The sequence below is a fragment of the Geotrypetes seraphini genome, chromosome 18 (assembly GCF_902459505.1).
Source record: "Geotrypetes seraphini chromosome 18, aGeoSer1.1, whole genome shotgun sequence".
Lineage (NCBI taxonomy): Eukaryota > Metazoa > Chordata > Amphibia > Gymnophiona > Dermophiidae > Geotrypetes > Geotrypetes seraphini.
Genome location: NC_047101.1, coordinates 19482105 through 19504479, shown reverse-complemented (window position 1 = coordinate 19504479; position 22375 = coordinate 19482105). Strand labels below are relative to the sequence as shown.

General features: G+C 42.8%; 1 protein-coding gene across 3 annotated transcripts in view; it reads left to right on the top strand.

The window, feature by feature from the left end:
• The first annotated feature begins 919 nt into the window (after nt 1-919).
• Nucleotides 920-22375, top strand: part of GALNT10 (polypeptide N-acetylgalactosaminyltransferase 10) — a 129244-nt gene continuing 107788 nt past the window's right edge. For 2 of the 3 annotated variants that reach the window (XM_033927749.1, XM_033927748.1), the window contains exon 1: nt 920-1176. In XM_033927749.1, coding sequence (XP_033783640.1) covers nt 1009-1176 — 168 coding nt within the window. In that variant the 5' untranslated portion in view covers nt 920-1008. The remainder of the gene's footprint in view (nt 1177-22375) is intronic. The other variant, XM_033927750.1, reaches the window with a different exon arrangement.

Genomic DNA, 22375 nt, shown 5'->3' with positions numbered 1-22375 from the left:
TAAAACAAAATAGATAATTTAGAATTTTTAAAGGTCATAAGCATCCTTAAACAAATAAGTTTTTAAAAAATTTTTAAAAGCTGAAATATCTTGTTCTATTCTAATGTACTGGGGAAGGGAGTTCCACCATTGTGGACCTGCGACAGTGAACATATCTGCTCTTCTCGTTCCGATGATTTTTAAAGAAGGGACAGATAGTGACTTTAATTCGGATGAACGTAAAGATCGTTGGGGTTTGTATGGGATCAGCGATTTAGATATGAATTGTGGTTCACTAGCTGTCAGGGTCTTAAAGATTAAAAACATTAATTTGAACAATATGCGGCAGAAAAACTACCATTGAGACAGGGACAATCGACTCAAACTCTTTGGTCCCCCATTGACGAGTACTTGCAATGCATGTAATCATTTTGATATATACGATACCATATGTTCTTATAAGTATGTTATGTTTTACAGATTCCTGTTCTATGGCTTTTGTGAACTCTGATTGTTCTTGAATGTCATTTTGTATATGTTCATTATTCAATAAAAAGATTGGAACTAAGAAAAAAAAAAAGAAAGCAATTCGGAGTTAAGGCTGACTTGTCAAACGAGTGTCCTCCAGCTTTACTTCTGCCAACCTGTTAGCTCTCTGTCCAAGCGGTCTCGCGCCGCGGGGTGCCCGCCTGTCCCATTTCTACTTCAGCCGGGCTAGTGACCCATTTCGCTAGAGCGAACTCTTGTGACTACCCTAACACGTCGTACTGTCCTCTGAAGAATTTAGGACTACGGTCAGAGGAGCCTTAGGGTCAGCGTCTGGCAGCAGCACGCGCATTTTCCGCTCTGTCGAGCCACTTCCCCCTCCGGACGAGCGCAGATGGTACAGTCCGCTCCGCCCGGCCCCGCCCCCCCCCTTCCCCGCGCGCCAGCCCGTTGGCGGAAGTGCAGCCGCAGTCCTGAGCTCCGGCTTTTCTGCCCGTGGGGGAAGTTGTCGCGAGTTCCCCTGTGACGGCGGCCCACCCACCCATGAGGCGGAAGGAGAAGCGGCTCTTGCAGGCGGTCGTGCTCGCGCTGGCGGCCCTGATCTTCCTGCCCAACGTGGGTCTGTGGTCGTTGTACCGGGAGAGCCGGCTGGAGGGCGCGCACGGGGCGGGGGAGTTTCCAGGAGCCCTGGTTGAGGCGGCGGCCGGGCAGGTAAGAAGAGCCGGGAGCCGTGATTGGCTGCTGCTTTCCGCGACCCCCGCAGGTACGGATGCGGGTCTGCAATTGGCTGCCTCTTGCCGCGTCTCCTTGGAAACCGCGTCCCGGCTGTGGTACCTGGAGGGATGGGATGGGAATCTCTTGTCTCTTCTCAGAACCCCTATGGCAGGCACTCCCTCCAAAGTTCTAGGCTACCTTATAGGTGCACTTTTCGGAACAGCTGAGGATTATTATTATTTTTTTTTTTTAATGAGCTATTATGATCTGTGTTAATACCCCACAGCTTTGTCTCTCTTCCTTTTCTGCAGCTGAAGCATCACTTTCTTGCCAAGTTGCTTTGGTCTGGGACTTCTCAAAGTTACAGTGTATAATAGCCTTCATTGTGGGAACGAGATGGCTTCTTTTGTGGATGAGACGCCTGGGTTCAGTCTATGTTCTTGGTGCTGAAATGAATATTCTATTTTCTTCCCATCTTCAAAAAGAGACTCTGTCCCCAGTCTAACTTAAGAAAAGCGAAACTGTAAAGGACTCTTTGTTGAGGCAAGAGCCCAGCAATGAGGTATTTGCTGTGCTTTCAAGACAAAGTCTAGTTTTGATAAATGATAAACCTCTCTAGAAGTGCACTTAACATAGAAAAAGGTTAGCAGTATTCAGCACGTCCAGAAAGTGATTTACCCCTTTTCTTTTGAATGAAAGTAATTGAAGTTAGTATTTTTGTTTTTAATTAAGCATTTATGATCGAAGTAGTTCATTTTGTTTTCATTTCTCCAGTGATGATTCAGACCTCAGCCTTGTTGGATGGTTGACAAAGACTGATAAATTCCTCTTGTATAAATGCAAATTTCTTTGGTACCATACTCCTCATTTGCATTAAATAGAGCTATCGGTAGGATTAGGATTTACACCAGAAAAGAGATTCTGATTTTAAAACAGTAGTTTAATCATAAAGGTTTGACATATTCAGCTGTGGTTAAGTACAGTTATAACTATGAGAGAGCTGTGATCTATCTAAATAGATTTAGTTAGGTGCTATCGACTCATGCTCGAGGCCTAGCAACTTGATGAATTACAGAACTAAAAAGAGATCGGTTTTGTGCTAATCAGGTAAGATCCTCCAGGTTAATAATAATAATAATAACAGTTTATATACCGCAGAACCGTGAAGTTCTATGTGGTTTACAAAGATTAAAAGATGGTACAAATTGATTGAACTTAATAGAGGTGAAAGAAAGTGGTTAATAGGTCAAGAGAAAGAAAGAGTTGTACGGGTCAGCTGTCTAGATACTTCAGGAACAGATATGTTTTTAGGTGCTTCCTGAATTCCTCATAAGTAGTGGGCGAAAGCAATTGTTCTAGATCTTTACCCCATAATGCTGCCTGATGTGAGAGAGGTGTTGATGGTGTTTTTTGAGTTTACATCCTCTAAACAAAGTTCAAATGTGAGCTTCTCTTATGCCTGTTGGCTGAGAAGGAGAAAAGGTCAGTTATGTATTTAGGGGCTAGTCCGTATAGTACTTTAAAGCAGAGGAAGGCAAACTTAAACTTTACGCGTGCCTCCATCGGTAACCAGTGCAGCTGTCGGTAGTAAGGTGTCACGTGATCAAACTTATTCAGCCCGAAAATTAGTCTGACCGCTGCATTTTGCATTAATTGTAATCGTCGCATATTCTTCTGGGAAATTGCTAAATAGGCGATGTTACAGTAATCAAATTGACTCAGTACGAGGGATTGTACCAGAATTCTGAATGCTGACATATCAAAATATGCTCTAATGGATCGAAGTTTCCAGAGAGTGAAAAAACCCTTTCTGATTAAGGAGTCTACTTGGTCTTTCATGGTTAGGCATTGATCCAGTGTTACACCCAATACCTTCATAGTAGTCTGAATAGGGTAACTAAGTTTATTGATGCATAGTGGTGTTTTGGTGTCGAGGATGTAGCGAAGCAACAAAGAATTTAGTTTTTTCTGAATTAAGTTTTAGCTTGAAGTCAGTCATCCATTGCTCCATCAAATTTAGTGCTTCTGATGCCTTGGGAGTAATTTCCGAGAGAGAGTTAGCAAATGGGATGATGATTGTAAAGTCATCTGCGTAGCTGAATAATTTTATCCCCCAGCTGGGTTAGTTGTTTATATACAGGTTAAGCTGTATATAAACAACTATTGCTCCATAGTTTTATTATCCTGTAAGCTTCTTTTAAAATTTTTTAAAAAGTTTAAAATTATAATTATTCAGTGTGTTAATTGAGCAGTGGAGGGATATGTGAAGGAGTCTATAGCAATGGTTCCTAACCCTGTCCTGGAGGTCCACCAGCCAGTCGGGTTTTTGGGATAGTCCTAATGAATTTGCATGAGAAAAATTTGCATATAATGGAGGTGACAGGCATGCAAATCTGTCCCATGCCTATTCATTAGGGCTATCCAGAAACCCTGAGTGGCTGGTGGTACTCCAGGTCAGGGTTGAGAACCACTGGTTATAGGACACTACCATTCTCCCTGCTGGATACTCCCTCACAGTGTCAGAGCCACCCTAACCTACATAGCCCCTCCCTACGTGGAAGTGACATGGGAGGGATGAAGTCAGGGAAGCAACTACTAAGAAGCAGGGCCAGGGCTGGGTAAGAATGAAATGACCCCCCAGGATACGCCTTGACTATGACATCTAGATATTTTGCTTATCCAAGGTAAGCCAAACTTCTTTTTGCTGGATACTTGTAATCTCTGTTCTAAGATCTGGCTTGGTTGGACCTTGTTACCTGACTAGAGAGATTTTGCAGACTCTGTTTGGGGCCACGGAGAGTGTCTTTGCTTTTGTCAGCCAAAGGCCCATCTCAAGACTTTTGCCTGATGAATAGAAAGACTGTTTCTTGGGTGCCTGGTCCTTTGAAGGTTTAGGACTTGGGGTTTTGAGTTAATAAAGAATTCTTATTTTACTTTCTTTGGGTACATCTGGCTGTGTTTGCACAGACCCACACCCAATCCTTGCTCATGCTATTACATTAGTGATTTTTATTCCTCTATTACCTTGCGGTTCAAGGCGGATTACAGAAGAGGATTTCTGGACATGTCCAGAGATGTTACAGAGTAGAGCGGGTTGCTACAGAGGATTGAAATGTTTCATACGGTATTAGTTAGTCTTCATGGATTTCTTGAATATCAGGGTATTTATTTCTTTTCTGAAAGTTTTGTAGTCTGGGGTTGCGATTAGTAGATTGGAGAGTTGGTGGTCTAGTTTTGCTGCCTGTGTGACTAGAAGCCCATCATACAGTTTTTTCTGTTTGATGACTCTGATTGGAGGATATGTGAATGGTGTCTGGGTTCTCCTGTAGTCTGGTTGTGATAGTTTGGATTAGGCGGTTGTTCAAGTAGGCTGGGCTGTCACCATTTATGGATTTAAATAATAGACCATAGAATTTAAATAGTATTCTTGCTTGAATTGGGAGCCAGTGTGAGTCCAGGTATGCCTCGGTGACGTGGTTTAGTTTTCTTAGTGAATAGATTAGTCTCAGGGCTATGTTTTGTACTTTTTGTAATTGTTTTATCATTGTTGTGGGGCAGGGGAGATATAGGATGTTGCAGTAGTCAAGGAGACCTAGGACTAGAGACTGGACCATGAGCTGGAATTGTTTTCTGTTGAAGAATTTTCAAACTTGCCATTGTTTTGTTGATTTGTGTTTGTATGGTGCAGCATCTGTCTATCGTCATTCCCAGAAGTTTTAGAGTGGGTTCCCAGAAGTTTTAGAGTGGGTTGAATGGGGTATTTGATTGAGTTTATTACTAAGTTTGTTATGGTTGAGGTTTTATTTTATTTTTTTTTCGAGAAGTATGAATTTTGTTTTGTCTGGGTTCAGTTTTAGCTTGTGGTCTTTCATCCAAGTTGCCACTGTTTCCAGAGTTCTGTGTAGTGTGTCTGTCATAGTGGGCATTGGCTGATCAAAAGGAAGGAGAATGGTGATGTTGTCTGTACAGTTATATAGGAAGGGGAAGGAAAAAGACCTGTACAGGCGAAGATCCTAAGACCTCCATGAAACTGGAGGTGAAGATAGACCCCTGTGAACCCCAGATTAACAGAAATATGACAATACTGTTATAGGCCTGAAAGCACCCTGAACAAACTGTTAGAACAATCACATCTCTCATACGATTTCTCTCTTTGCTAACATAAGCAGGTTTCATGTGAAACTCATCTGCTAACTATGACAAACAAGAAGTTTGTTTGTGAGAATGGAAATTACCAGCATCAAAAGGAAATTACCACATCTCTATAACTTAGGTCGAAGTGGACTTACCAGAAAACAGTACCAACCATAAGGATATAAAATTGATAACTGTGCAAATAAATACAGGAATAAGATGGGCCTTGCTCGGAAATGAGTGATTCTTGATATTAAAAGCACATATGTCAGGGGAAGTTAGAAAAGCCATTTGGCAATAAGACATCATGCTTCATTATGACTCAGAAAGTATAAATGTTGACCAATCAATGAACTGATAAAGAAAATGACAATTATGAATATCCAATAGAAATCAAGAACTTAGTAGCATCTACTAATGTGGTCTTAGGTTGCTAAAAATGTTTAAAAAGCCAGTGTGCAATGGATTAATCAGAACAGACACCAGGTATATGAAAGCTGGCTTTCTGTGTATATGCTCTGTTAATTCAATTGGCTGAAGGACTTGTTCTGTAAGCTGACTATTATTGATTACTAATAAATATATTACTTATACAGCAAATTGGGTTGTTGTGTGAGGTCACTGATTGATGGAGACTTTCACAGCTGGTTTTCACTATAGGAGGTTAAGCCTATTTTGTCTAGGCAGGTGCCGAGGGATGCAATGTAGAGATTGAAGAGTGTTGGGGATAATGGCGATCTTTGGGGTACGCCACAGGGGTTGGACCATGGGTCTGATTTTTCTTTGTTTGTCTTTACTCTGTAGGTCCTGGATTGTAGGAATCCTTGAAACCATGTGTGTACTTTGCCTGTGATTCCTATTGTATCTAGTATTTGTAGCAGGATGTCGTGGTCAACCAGGTCAAATGTTGCAGTGAGATCTAGTTGAATAATCAGCATTTTTTTTTTTTGCAGTGCTGAGGTGTTGTCTAGCTGTGTCCAGAAGGGAGCCTAGTAGTGTCTCAGTACTGAAGTTGGTTCTGAATCCAGACTGTGTAGGGTGGAGCAAATTGTAGTTTTCTAGGTAGTTGGTGAGGAGTTTAGCTACGAGGCCTTCTATTAGCTTGACATATAGTGGAATTGAGGCTATGGGTCTGTAGTTGGATGGTTGATCTGTTGCTCCTTTTGGGTCTTTTAAGATCGGGGTGACAATGATTTCGGAGAAGTCTTGTGGGAAAAGGCTATCTGTGAGCATAGTTTGTATCCATTGCATGAGGAGAGTGCGGAATTTTAGGCTGGAGGTTTTTAATTGGTATGGAGGGCATTGGTTGAGGTTACAAGCTGCGTGACTGTATTTTTTATAAAGTTTGTTAAGGTCAGAAAATTGTATAATGGAGAAGTGGGACCAGGTTCTATCTGCTGCAGCTGATTCTTTTTCTGTTGGGGGCATTGTGATCTCTTCTAGGTGGGTTGGGGTTCCTGCGAAGTTTGTCCTGGCAGTTGTAATTTTGTTTTTAAAAGTATTCAGCTAAAAGGGTGGCTGAAGGGGGAGGGTTGTCATTTTTGGCTAGGTAGGGTTTGGTGTCTCTGAGTTCTTTTAGTAATTTGAATAGTTTTTTTTGTGTCTTGGGCTTCTATGCCTATTTGGTTTCTGTAGTATGTCTTTTTTTTTCTTTTAGCTTTAGTTTGTATTGTTGGTTTAGTTTTTTCCATGCTGCTCTTGTGTGTTCTTGGTTACTTTTTCTCCATTACCGTAAGAAACATAGGGCTAGATGCACTAAAGATATCAACTGGATCGCTGTTGGCTGATTCTCTGGCCAATTCTCAAGCAGTGATCAAGGCACTATCAAGTTTGCATGCAGGGGGTCCCTGGCGCACAGTGTGTGTGTGGGGGGGGGGGGGGGCATGGCATGGGGGTGTTCTGCATGGCAGGAGGGAGTGGGTACCCTCCTGCCAATTTTCTTTTGTACCGCAAAATATCTGTGCCATTGAAAAAAAATGAAAAACCAGGCAGACCTGTCAGTAACACCTTAGACCAGTCAGTTTTTCCAATCGTTAAAACACCTTTTTTTTTTTTTTTGGGAATAGCCAAGTGATGTTAGTGCATCAATCACTTGGCTACTTTGCATGGGTTTTAGCTAATTTGCATGGACTGATCAGAAAATGGGTGGTCAAGAGAAAAAACACATGGTGGGCCGTTTTGTGCATCGGGTTGGTAAAAGAGCAAAACATTCACAAAATCGGTGCCTCGGAAACTGAGTGTGCCTCGATTTACGAGTGCCCCCCACGATCCGGCACCCTCCCCCCCCCCGCGATGCGGCACCTCCCCCCCCCCGCGATCTGGCACCCTCCCCCCCCCCCCGCGATCCGGCACCCTCCCCCCGTGATCCGGTACCCCCCCCGCCATGATCCAGCACCCCCCCGCTGCGATCTGAAGTCCCCCAGACCCACCCGAACCCGCTTCTTACTTTCATCTCGGCCTCAGCACCGGCACCGGCATGTTCTCGGAGAGAGCGTGAACTCGCAGGCCTTGAGCATGCGCAGATGCTCAAGGCCCAGCAAAGAAGAGGAGGCACTAATGCACAGGACATGCCGGTGCCGAGGCCGAGATGACAGTAAGAAGCGGGTTTGGGTGGGTCTGGGGGACTTCAGATCGCGGCGGGGGGTGGGTGGGTGCTGGATCGCGGCGGGGGGGGGAGGGTGCCGGATCGCGGGGTGGGGGCCTTCGGGGGGAGCAATGCCGGTTCTCTTAGGGGGGGATAGAGCAGCGCCGCTGGCCTCGTGGGGTGGGAACATATCAAAGCGAGTTTCCATTATTTCCTATGGGGAAACTCGCTTTGATATACGAGTATTTTGGTTTACGAGCATGCTTCTGGAACGAATTATGCTCGTAAACCAAGGTACCACTGTACCTTGCATTCCATTGCAAACTAGTCTTCATATATAGCAAGAGATTTTTTTTTCTTCTCTCAACCAGACCTGCCTAATTTAGATGGATTTCTTGGGAGTGTAAGTTGTTTCATCCGAGGGGCTGAAAGCTCCTGAAACTATTGCTTATGATCTTGAAATCTTGAAGGACAAAATTAGTCTTGCTTTAAAAAATATCATGGTGCCAAAAGGGTGAGGACAGAAACAATGTTTTATTGTGCCTAAGATTTATTCCCTCTGATTAAAGTAGATTTTATTGGATAGGGAGTAGGACCTCATTAGCCATCCTGAAACATCATCTGGCTATTAGCCTTGTTGGTCTTCTTATCAATAAAGAGAGAACATTGCTGCTAGCTTGAAAATCTACGGAATATCATACACAGCAAGCACACAGTGCTTGCTACCTCCTAGCAGTTTTCTGTAATGAACCACCATGTGACAGCTGCACCATGAAAAGCAATAAGCTGCTTGAATTATAACCATAGTTATTTTATAGCAATGACTGTTAATCTGCCAGATAAAGGCATCCTAGAAATGTCTTCAAACTTGTGTGAACCAAATCCAGTTGTAAGGGCTCTGCATGTTTAGTCCCTCCTGCTGTTGCAAAATCAATATAAAGGTGCTATGTTTAACTGATGCATTTTAAAAGCAGGTTTCAGGACCTGAATTGTGCCCATTTCTCTGTTTTTGGCAGTTTATATAACACTGGCTGCGAGAAAGTAGTACAGGAATAAACAAATCCCTTCCCTAAGCAGTTTATAGTGCAAGTTAATTCAGTACTTCAGCAAATCACTATCTGTTGTCTTATGCTCATAAGTAGAATTTGAACCTTGATCTGCAGCTCATTACTCTAACCTCTGTCTCCAATGGTATTTCATATACAAATGCTGCAGCTCATTGTTGAGTAAGTAGCCGGTTCATAGACAACGGCGCGAAAGACAAAAGCGTGCGCCGACAATTGAACGCAGTGTGCGCCGCCGCGCCGCACAAAATTACAGTTTTTAGGGGCTCCGACGGGGGGTTTTGTTGGGGAACCCCCCCAGTTTACTTAATAGACATCGCGCCGGCATTATGGGGGGTTTGGGGGGTTGTAACCCTCCACATTTTACTGTAAACTGAACTTTTTCCCTAAAAACAGGGAAAAAGTTCAGTTTTCAGTAAAATGTGGGGGGTTACAACCCCCCACAGCGCCCCCACAACGCGGCGCGATGTCTATTAAGTAAAGTGGGGAGGTTCCCCAACAAAACCCCCCGTCGGAGCCCCTAAAAACTGTAATTTAGAGCAGCGCGGCGGCGCGCGCTGCGCTCAATTGTCTGGGCGCGCCTTTGTCCCGGCGCGCTTTTGACCTGACACCAAGCAGGGTTCATAGACAACGGTGCGAAAGACAAAAGTGCGCGCCGACAATTGAGCGCAGCGCGCGCCGCCGCCTGCTTATTTATTTTTATTACTCTTCTTGTATAACTCGCTTAAGCTCAGCTCATTGTTTGGTTTTCAGAGGTGAGGAGTGGCCTAGTGTTAGAGCTGCTGTCCCAGCATCCTGAGGTCATGGGATCGAATCCCAGCGCTGCTCCTTGTGACCCTGGGCAAGTCACTTAATCCACAAATCCTCCATTGCCCCAGATACAAAATAAGTACCTGTATATATGTAAACTGCTTTGAAAAAGGTAGTATACAGGCCCCTTTCCCCCTCCCCTTTCCATTTTCTTTTCTTTTTATTTATTTATTGATTTTCATTTAAGTACATAATTGTGCTTAACAGGAAATATACAGAAATTAGTACATCCAATTAACTAATGGGTTTGACAATTATAATTCACGCCAAAACTGGCTTAAGAAACAATATACCTCGATCACATGCTTTTCCACTGCAATATGGTTCATTCCTTTTGGCTTCGTATTTGGGATACCATAAAATCTATTACTAAATGTTCAGAAGTGATCTCCATGGACATTATAATTCTTCGTTCTCAACACCCATGTTTTGCACAATCAAACTGCCCGCCTAAACTCATTGACACCATGTTTGTGACAGCTCTAATGCATATTCTGAAAAACTGGAAATCATCCTCATTACTAGACTACACCTTCTGGTGGAACTCTTTAAGTATGTACCACAAATTTGAATCTTATGCATATGAGAAGAAATTGTTTTCTCGACCCTCCACAAACTTGACACGAAACAAATCACCTTGGTCATTCTTAGATTCATATGTTCGTTCTGCTCTATAGACACTTCTGCCTCTCTCTCTTTCTCTCTATCTCTCTCTATTTCTCTTTCTCTCTCTCTTCCTTTATCTTTCTCTCTCTTTCTCTTATCCCTCCTGTTTCTCTGTCTTTTTCTGTTCCTTTTCTAAGCAGTTCCAGATACTCTGGATCCTTTTCATTAATCTAGTTCTATTCAAACGATTGTAGATACAAATATTTGATACATGATTTTTATTATGATTCTATGTGTTTGAGCTGCTTTCTGTTTATATTTCTTATAATATTCAATAAAATTATTGAACTAAAAAAAAAAAAAAAGAAACAATATACCTTAATACATAGTCCTCAAATAAAGAAGGAAGGAGACAAGAAAGAAATTCTTACAGGAAAGAAAACAACTTATCAATATTATTAAAGGAAATTAGAGCAAATTAACTTCGGCTTTAATTACAGACTTGAATTACTCTATCATTCACTGGGGTGCAAAAGAAATCCCTTTCCCTTCTAAAAAGAAACATAACTGATCAGGGCCATAAAATATATACTTATTATTCTGAAACAATACGAAACACTTGCTTGGAAACCTTAACTGAAAAAAGGCACCCAAGGAAATTACTTTTTCACGATAACGTAAAAATTATTTTCTTCTTAATTGAGTCCATTTGGAAACATCAGGATATACAAATATTCTTTCTCCTAAGTAAGTAACTTGCTTTAAATTATAATAAAGTCTCAAAATTGAGTCTTTATCCTGATGAAAAACCAAGGAAACTATTAGTGTAGCCCGTAGAGAGGGTTTCAGCAGGTAAGCCCACTAGTAGCGCATTGCAGTAATCTAAGCAGGATAACACAAAAACATGCATTAGTTGAATAATTAGTCCCAGTACTCTGCAGAAATACTGATTGGAATGGTTTCTGAGAAGTATTCACGGATGCACTTTAGCTGTCGGAGGTAGTAAAAGGATGATGACACTAATGTGGGTACATGATCTGAGAGCAATAAATTTGAGTCAAGAAGCACTCCCAGGCTGCGGACGTCATCCTTGGCTGTAAGGGTGTCATTTCCCCAAAGCCAACCCTGTTACTCCGTTGGAGCTGGACTGGCTACCTCCTCCCCCAGTAGCAACTATGTGCATGGACGGCGCATGCAACGACTCACACAATCCACGTGGCTGGCCCACAAGCCTTCCCTCTGACGTCAATTCTGCCATCGGAGAGAAGGTTCCGAGTCAGCTACGCAGTGTGGGAGTCCCTGCATGGAGTGCTGCTGGGGAAGGTGGGAGCCAGTCCAGCTCCAGCGAAGTAACACTTTGGCTTTGGTGGGGGGGGAGGTGCAGCGGGCCGGCAGACAGGCAGGGAGGGAACCCCGGCAGCGGGCAGGCAGGGAGGGATCCTTGTCGGTGGCCAGGCTGCGTACCCCCACAAGCAACTGCGTATCCCCAAGGGTGCACATACCACGTGTTGAGAAACACTGGTTTAGCACACCCAGTCATTCTTTAAAATTGACTTCTATGATGAGATCTATCACCATTTGCTCCTTTTTTTTAAGGTAAGAGATGTCATTCTGAAACAGTAGCGATACTGATAATTGTATAGTTTTGCTTTAATTAAGTATATGATTTCATCTAGACCAGTGATACTAAGTCTTTGTTCTTCACTGACCCAGTTTGATAGTGAATTAAGCCTCAAAGAGCCACATTCAAACTTTGTAGTCTGTAGCTGGGAACAATTCTGTCTCTGTTCTGAGTTGTTTTTCTGTGGTGTAATTGTGTGTGTGGTTTTTTTTTTGGGGGGGGAGAGTACAGCATTATCTTGTGTTTGAGCAGATGCATGTATATTGACTAGAATGCAGAAATGGTTGTTTCTAGTTTGATTTATAATTCAAATCAAAATGTACACCAGAAGAGTTTCACTATTAACAGTGATGAATTTGCTTACTGGGTTATTCTTTGGTTCTTGTAGACTAACATCTTAAGGTGCCCAAACAGGTTGAAAAGGCGACGGTGAAAGCTAGAAGGATGGTAGGGTGAAGAGGGAGAGTTATGGATAGTAAGAAAAAGGAGGCATTAATGCCCCTGTATAAGACTTTGATGAAACCTCATTTACAATATAGTGTATAATTTTGGAGACCACACCTTACTAAAATGGTCGGTGATCTTTGTCATAAGATTTCAATATGTATAAAGGCGGGAGAGGGGAGATATGATAAGAGATGTTAAAATACGTCCCTGGCATAAATGCACATGAGGCAGGTCTTTCATTGAAAGGAAGCTCTGGAATGAGAGTGCCTAGGATGAAGTAAAGAGGTGGTAGGCTCGGGAGTAATCTAAGGAAATATTTTTTTACAGAAAAGGAGGTAGATGCGTGGAGACAAAGACTGTATCCTGGTAATAATAATAATAACTTTATTCTTCTATACCGCTATAGTCTTGAGACTCATAGGCGGTTTACATTGAAGAGAGCTGGACAGTCAGCGAGTTATAATATGCAGAGATAAGAGAAATACAGCATGCACAATCTTTAAAAAGCTAGCAAAATACAATATACAGATGGTTTAACAGATGTTAGAAATTTCAGACTTATACACAGAGAGGCCACGTTTGAAATCTTAGAAATTGATTTAGAGTTTTGTGTAGATATTTATTTTTTATTTTTTAGGTGATATTTCTGTCGACTAAGGCAGTTTTTTATAGCTTTTCTAAAGGCGACATAGGTCAATCTTTCTCCATTAATGTAGTTGCCAAGCCAGTGTTGATGTTTGTTTGCTTGGTACATAAAAGTTCGGTGTCAGGTCAAAACCGCGGAAGACAAAGGCGCACGCCGACAACTGAGCGCAGTGCGGAGGCGCGTGCCGAAGAAAATAACTGTTTTTAGGGGCTCCGACGAGGACGGGAACCCCCCCACTTTACTTTATACAGATCGCGCCGCGTTGTTGGGGCATTGTGGGGGGTTGTAACCCCCCGCATTTTACTGAAAACTTCACTTTTTCCCTAAAAACAGGGAAAAAGTTAAGTTTACAGTATAATGAGGGGGGTTACAACCCCCCAAACCACCCACAACGCCGCCGCGATCTGTATTAAGTAAAGTGGGGGGGGGCTCCCCAACAAAACCCCCCGTCGTCGCCCCTAAAAACTGTAGTGGCTAGCGCGGCCGGTGGTTTAGCACGCGCTATTACTTGCGCTAAACTGCTAACGCAGCTTCGTAAAAGAAGCCCATAAGTGCTTAGCATGATTTGATAAAACATACTCACAAGTGGAATCATGTTAAGCTCCATTGTAATCGGCGCCGATTTTTATGACGCAATATAGAGAATTAGTCCCTTTGTGGATACCTTTCACTGCTACATTTAGAAGCAATATCAAAATGAAATGCCTCATCTAAGCTTTATGCTCATTAGAGAATGACACGGTGACAAAATTCATCACCATTCCCGTCCCTGCGGATAACCGCGGGAAACCATCTTCATGTCATTCTTTAAGGAGAGAGGGAAGAATCAGAGTATGAATGGCCACAACCACTGACCCTCAAGCTTTGCTTTGAAGAATGCTGGTGTAGAAGGACCGAGGTTGAAACAGACACTACAGAATGACAGCCTCTGATATCCAGAGCAGATATTGTGATGTCATAATGCCTCATTCCATCAGTGCCTAAGAGCCAATCACATCAGTGATGTCACAATGGCTTCATTATCCTTGGCTCCCATAAGAATCAGAGTATGAATGGCCACAACCACTGACCCACAAGCTTTGCTTTGAAGAATGCTGGTGTAGAAGGACTGAGGTTGAAATAGACACAAAGAATGACAGTCTCTGGTATCCAGAGCAGATATTGTGATGTCATAATGCCTCATTCCACCAGTGCCTAAGAGCCAATCACATCAGTGGTGTCACAATGGCTTCATTATCCTTGGCTCACATAAGAATCAGAGTATGAATGGCCACAACCACTGACCCGCAAGCTTTGCTTTGAAGAATGCTGGTGTAGAAGGACCGAGGTTGAAACAGACACTCTCTTGTATCCAGAGCAGATATTGTGATGTCATAATGCCTCATTTCATCAGTGCCTAAGAGCCAATCACATCAGTGATGTCACAATGGCTTCATTATCCTTGGCTCACATAAGAATCAGAGTATGAATGGCCACAACCACTGACCCACAAGCTTTGCGTTGAAGAATGCTGGTGTAGAAGGACCGAGGTTGAGTAGCAAAATTCCAGAGCTGAGATTGTGATGTCATAATGCCTCATTCCACCAATGCCTAAGAGCCAACCTCATCAGTGATGTCACAATGGCTTCATTATCCTTGGCTCACATATGAATCAGAGTATGAATGGCCACAACCACTGACCCGCAAGCTTTGCTTTGAAGAATGCTGGTGTAGAAGGACTGAGGTTGAAATAGACACTAGAAAATGACATGGGATTATTTCCCGCGGTTATCCGCGGGGTCGGGAACGGTGATGAATTTTGTCACCGTGTCATTCTCTAATGCTCATCACTGTTTGTAACAAGGAATATTATGGATAAGAAACATGTTTTTTTGTGTATTTGTTTTGTCATTGATTGTAGACTTTCCTTCATACACTCGTATTCAAGACTTGTAGGCTCACCACATTGGAGAAACAGGCAATTTGCAGTCTAATAATAAAACTTTGTATACCATCTTTCTTTAAATATAAAAAAGGTGATTTATAATCAAAATTGTAGTTCTATAGTGTGTTTAAAAATATTCTCAAAGTTATAGAAAAGGAAAGCAAAACAAAACGGATAATTATTCTACAATCCAGCTTTTCCAAAATATTATGCATGGAGATGTACAAAAAATTCTATATATTTTTTCTGTAAGTCTGATACTCTTAAAGCACAAAAAAGAAAAAAAAAATCATGTTTGTGTGCCATATTCTAATATGCTGCAGCTGTTATACAATTGACCAAGTCTCCTCTCAGCATATTTTACAGCCACCAGACATACCGAAAAGCTGTCTGACTAGACATGCCGAGAAGGGAACTGAGGAAAACTATAAACTATGATGGGCATCAGATTTCTGAAACCACTAATAGCTTAGAGGCACTTTACAGGGAGATTGCTACTAAATGTGTATAGTAAAATGTACATTCATTTCAACTACGGTATATTGTAAATAGTTTATTATAGCAGATTTAAAAAAAAAATCAAAATGAGGCCATGCCATAGTCATGAGCCCAATTAGTTACTTTTACCTCTGGAGCTGTCAGAGATGAAGATAGATGAAATATAGATCATCTAGGAAGAATAGTTGTCGTAGGACAAGCAGACGGTATATTCTCACATGTGGATGATGTCATCCAGAGAGCTCCAGCACTGACAGTCAAAAAGTGTACTGTCACTTTAAAACTTTAAGACTGCCTGTACCGTGTCAATGCTGGTACCTTCCTGCTCAACTTCGGCTCATGGGACCATCAGTTCTTAGCAGAGCTGAGAAGCTGTTCCTGAGTTTCTCTCAGCGTGTCAAACTTATGCCTTCCCATTTCCTTTTTCCTTCGGTGTAGTCATATTTTTCTAGGTACTGTGTTTCCCCAAAAATAAAAGTGTCTATTAATTTTGGGTCCAAAAAACGCATTAATGCTTATTTTCGGGGGATGTCTTATTTTTTTTCATGTCCAACAATCATCTCTCCATTCCTCTCCTCCACCCCATTTCTCCCTCTTTCCTTGCATCCCCCTCCCATGTGCAGCATCTTTCCTCCCCTCTCACCTATCCCCTTGTGCAGCATTGTTCTATCCCTCCCTCCTATCCCCCTGTGCAGCAGAACCCCCACCAACCCTTCCACTGTGAGACTGAAATACCTGCGCTCCGAGGCCTTCAAGAATAGCAGCAGCATCACTCTGAACGGTCTTTTTCATGGCTTTCCCTGCCAGTTCTTCCCTCTGCTGCATCACTGACGCATCAGGGATGCAGTTGAGGGAAGACCCCACCTGGGAAGGCCGCGAAGTAGCTTGTTCAGAGCGCCGTTGCCACTGCTGCTTTAGGAGGCCTCAGAGCAGAGGTATGTCAGGTCTCACCGGGGGAGGGGGGTGGCACTGAATTGACAAGTCTGATTTTTTTCAGTGCGGGGTGTGAACCCACAACCCCAGGGTGCTGAGGCTGTAGCTTCAACCACTGCGCTACACACTCCTCCATTACTTCTAGGCGGTGGTATAGCCTACCTTCCTCATCTTGCGAGCTTCTACTCAAGTGACATCCTAGGCAGCAAAGAATGCAGAAAGCTCAGTTGCAGCCTCAATCCAAGCAGCAACAGTATGACTCCATACTAGAGAGCATAGTCAATATTTCTTAACTCTTACCTCAGACTCTTCCTATAGGAAATTGACTCATCCGCTATTTTCATTGATGGTTCCTCATAACTTCACCTTCAGGTGGTGAGGCAGGGATTATGCCCTTTGTTTCCAAAAAAACACTTCCACCTCATCCTTCAAAAGAGTCAAGTTTTAACTTTCAACAGAGAACTCTCAGCCCTTCTCCAGCTCAGTGCCATAGAACAAGCACCTACACAGGAGAGGGATCAAGGGTTCTACTCAAAATATTTTCTCTTACCAAAGAAGTCTGAGGGTCTGTGCCCCATTCTAGATTTCCGTGCTCTCAACAAATACTTAGTGAAGGAAAAGTTTTACATAGCCCCTCTGGGAACCCCATTACCATTGCTAGAGAAGAAGAATTGACTCTGCTCTCTAGACCTCAAAGAAGTCTACAGACACATTCCCTCCTCCTAGTCCACAGGAAATATCTTCATTTTCGACTGGGTACACGCCACTTCCAGTACAAAGTACTGCCAGTCGGGTTGGCATCAGCACCCAGAGTATTCACCAAGTGCTTAGCAGTAGTATTTATTTATTTTATTAGGTATTAGGTAGCCTCACTTCTCCATATGTCCAGCCTTATGACTGTTTGATCAAGGCCTCAACAAGCTCACCAGGTCATGAATTCTACAGTATGTCTAATAGAACTTCTCAGATTTGCAGTGAATTACAAAAAGTCTCATCTATCTCTGGAGTTCATTGGAGCAGTAGGCACAACTCAGTCTCGTGCTTTTCTGCTTAACAGAGGCTCAATACCCTTCTACAAATCTACCAGAAAGTCTCCTGGTCCAATGCATCACTGCATGCAAAATGATGTGTCTCCTGGGCTACATGGCCACTAGAATTCACGTGACTTCCTTTGCCTGTCTACATCTCAGGGTGACTCAATGGGTGTTCTCGACTCAATGGTCTCAGACCACTGGAACTCTGTCTTAACTCATCCAAGTGACTCTAGCCCTTCGTTAGTCCCTTCAGTGTTGGTTGTTATCGACCAATCTGCCCAAAGACCTTCTTTTTCATACTCCGCCGCATTAGAAAACATTAACAACAGATGCTTCCATACTCGGTTGGGGAGTTCATCTTGACATAATCCACTCTTGGGCGGGAAAGCATTAGCACGCACACAATACCGGCGGTTTTAAAATGACAGTACACTTTTTGACTGTCCGTGTCAGGGTTCCATGGATGATGTCACCCACATGTGAGAATATATGCCTACTGTCCTTGGTTAACACCTGGTAACTATGATTTTCTAGCATATGGTTTTGAGCTGTTTTTGAACGTTTGCCTGGCACTGGACCCACATAACTCTCTCTTTTTCTTTTGTAACCAGCTGCAGATGATGTATCCATTATTGCTTCTGAATACACTTTTACAAATATTTCTTGGAAGCCAGCTGCTCTGCCAGTCTTACAAGCACTATTCTTGCCTTGCTGAAATTATTCAGTAAATCTTTGTTTCCTTTTGTTGGTGTAGAGAGGGCATGTTTCTGTATGAACCAGGCTGAGATTGTGCTTCATTGGGTGTTCCTTGCTCAGATTGCTATTTTGTTTTTTCTTAAGGGCTCCTTTAATCAAGCCGCGCTAGCGGTTTAGGGCGCGTAATAGCGCCCGCTAAACCGCCGGCCGCGCTAGCCGCTACCGCCTCCTCTTGAGCAGGCGGTAGTTTTTGGCCAGCGCAGGGGTTAACGCGTGATGAAAAGTCGTGCGCGTTAACCCCGCTAGTGTGGCTTGATAAAAGGAGCCCTAAGTCTTTATTAGTTTGGCATGTATTTTCCAATATTTATATCCGACTAGGGTAGTTAAAAAAAAAAAAATTTACATTAAGCAACAATTGGTAATCTTTTCTAGTTGATCCTTTACAATAGACATATCTACTCATTGTTCATTGGGTAGGAGAAAAAATTGGGGATGTACAGCCCAAACATTTTCATTTTATATAAGGATTTAAAAAAAAAAAAAAATTGTTTTAGGGGCAATTTTGAAAAGTGTGTGCGTTTTGTTTTGAAAATAATTTTTTTTTCTTTCATTGTAGTCTAATAGATAGGAAGAGTTTTTCCTTCATTTCAGAAAAGTGGGTGCACCCCCTTTAGGAAAGAAGGTTCCCCCCCCCTTCTTTCTATTGTTTCAACCTAGAAACAACAAGAGACATTTCAAAACTAATATACAACCTCAGGAGAAGCATAAAACATTTGCTAATCGTGGTGGAAGCATAGGTTATATGAAATTGCAGTAATACTCTTTTAGTTTATTGTTGCTTGATATATTCCTATTTGGAAAATCCATCATAACTGTTTAAAAATAAAATAGTATTGGAAATGTTAGTGCAGCGGAAAAAAATAAAACAAGTTATATCGTCACACTTATTTTCACTTTTAGTGAAAAGATTTCATGCCATAAAGGTCTGGGCACCAACCCAGCTGTAGTTTCCATCCCTGTTTTCTTGTTTGAAGCAGGAATGTTTTTAGGTTTCTTCTGAAGTGGGTGTAGGAAAGTTCTAAGAATAGACTGTTTGGCAAATGATTGCAAAGGGTGTCACCTACTTTGCTAAAAACTCAGCCCCTTTGCAATTATTAAGCCAGCAGTGGATATAAATTGCTAGTTAGGCCAGTCATTGTTTTGTCAGTGCCATTCAACTGGGTTGGTCTTTTATGGCTACCGCAGTGGCCTTGTAAAAAAACTCACACGGTACCTATGGGTGGAAGACGTAGCAGTAGTACCGACAGGCCACAAAAGAATGGAACAATGCTTTCCAATCCTGTACCTCAAGAGGATGCTAAAACTATTTGTGTGTTATCATTTTCAGATCTTGAGCATTAGGAAGCATTGGCATGTTCTTCAGCTTCATTCTAGCTTTCAAGATCTTCCTCGCATTGCATATTCCCGTGCTAAGAACATAGCAGACATGTAGTCCACTCCAGGTACACTGTCGATGCTGTCCGTGCCGGTTTTTCAGGACATGCTCCGGGTGTTCGAGGCGACTGGGGGCAAGGTGCGCTGGTCCCGGCGCCTCTCGTCGTCCTCGGACTCCTTGCCCCGGGCCTCGAGGCGATCTTCCCCCGCGGGGCTCTGAGGCGCGAAGAGTCGCTCGAAGCCCGGGGCGACCTCTGTCCGGAGGGTGGCTAAGCGCGCCCGAGGTTCCCCGCCGAGGCGAGGCCGTTCGCCGACTGCCCGCGCTATGGGACCGCTGAGGGTTTCGTGACGGACAACATCTAAAATGCAGTGACACTTGTGACATCTGTAAAACTACGATTGAGGGCACTATGTGGAGACATCCAACGACCCACAAAATATATACCTTCAAATCAGCTACGACTTGTAAATCCAAGTGGGTTATATATGTTATCGTATGCTCCTGCCATATGGTATATGTGGGACGTACTCAAAGAACTATAAAAACACGTCTCATCGAGCATCGCTCGCGGATCAATACCCAAGCGATGAGTTCTCCTCTCGTGCCTCACTGCATTCAATTAGGTCACACTTTTCAGGATTTACGTTGGTTCGTGATTGAACAAATATATGAGGACTATCAGGGGGATAAGCTATCATTGTTACAACGTAGGGAACAATACTGGATTTTTGAACTCCAGGCTTTAGTTCCCACCGGACATAATGGCAGCATACTTTTTAACCGTCCTTCATTCTTTCCTACTACAGGGGTTCTTTTCCCAGTTTGTGGTTTCCCTTCAGTTTCTTTATTTGGAGGTCACATGGGGAGATGTGTGGTTCTCTCCCCTGCGGCTCGCGTAGTCATGTGATACGTCAATTCAATGACGTTTCTTGAATCTGCAGTTTAAATTGGAGGCGTTCATTCCGGTCAAGCGCCATTTTCCGCTTTCTCAAACTGCTGTGCCTGATGACTTGGGGGTTACAGCGCAGCCCAGGTGTTCCTGAAGAAGGGGGTGTCTACCCCCGAAATGGAGTCCCGTCAGACGAATTTATCATCTACTGGCTGTACTTTCCATGGAGAAGCTAAGTACATCCAGTTGGTTTTTGTTTTGCTGGATTTGGACGTTTGATTCTTGTATATTGGCCTCCTGGATAAGGGGTAGAGACAATTTTATTGAATCGTAGAGTGTGTTTTTGATTTATTTTTTGCACTCAGCACTATTTGTGTGCACTTTCATCACTAAATTTACACGGAGAGAGCCCGGGGATGTTTCACAGTTAACACCCTTTTGGGTGCAAGCCAGTAACAGCCATTACTTCTGGGAGTTCCCGGAGGGAGGCTGTGTGACTGAGGGCTCTCCCATTCACTGAAATTATTTCATTTGGTTGTTTCAGTATTATTACCATTCTTGGACTTGTCTCTCCCCTTTATCCAGCTCTATTTCTTGGGGATCGGGAGCATTTGTTTTTCTTGTAAACAATGCAACAACATAATTTTATTTTGCACTCAGTCAAAAAATAAAAAAGAGAGAAGAAGCAAATACTGAGCATATGTGATGAAAATTATTTTGCCTATAATGGAGCAAACCAAAGTAGAGTAGGTTATGGATTTCTTGCATTGGTTCTCATAAACTTTTTGATGAAGAGGATGCAGTTTGCATGCCTTTGATGGCAGTCCTTTCTTTGTTCTACCTTCCTTTTTGGCAGTGTTATTTCATGGAAAAGTAAACAGAAACCTAAAATGTTTCCGCTCAAAATACCTAGGAATCCTTTTACTAAAGCTTAGCATATAACAGACCTTAGTATACACAAAATACCATGTGGCCCATAGGTAAAAATGGGTTGTGCAGCATTTAACACACACTAATAATGCCTGTTAATGTGTGCTAAGTCTTAGTGCAAGGATCCCCTAGTTCAGGGGTCTCCAAAGTCCCTCCTCGAGGGCTGAATCCAGTTGGGTTTTCAGGATTTTCCCAATGAATATGCATTGAAAGCAGAACATGCACATAGATCTCATGCATATTCACTGGGGAAATCCCGACTGGATTCGGCCCTCGAGAAGGGACTTTGGAGACCCCTGCCCTAGTTATTTAGGTATGTTGTACAAATATGGGAACTGATTTTAACAAAAAATGGAATATCTGCTTTACTAAGAAATATATGGTATGCTGTATTTGAAAAATAAATCCCAATCAGTAATACTGTTGCTAGAGGTGTAAACCACAAGAGTCTATACCAGGGGTAGGCAATTCTGGTCCTCGAGAGCCAGAGCCAGGTCAGGTTTTCAGGATATCCAAGATGAATATGTATGAGATGGATTTGCATGCTCAGCCTCCTTGAGATGCAAATCTATCTGATGCATATTTATTGTGGATATCCTGAAAACCTGACCTGGCTCCGGCTCTTGAGGACCGGAATTGATAACCCTGGTCTATACCATAAGAACATAAGAGTAGCCTTATTGGGTCAGACAAATGGTCCATCAAGCCCAGTAGCCCGTTCTCACGGTGGCCAATCCAGGTCACTAGTACCTGGCCAAAACCCAAGGAGTAGCAATATTCCATGCTACCGATACAAAACTCAATAAAAAAAAGAGGTAGAGGAAAAGGCCTCTAACTTACTTGGCAGTCACAATATAATATAATATATATAAATATGTAGTGGGGCATATATGGAGGGGCAATATGTGGACGTAGGGTGCTAGACGCTCAAAGTTGGCAGTGGAG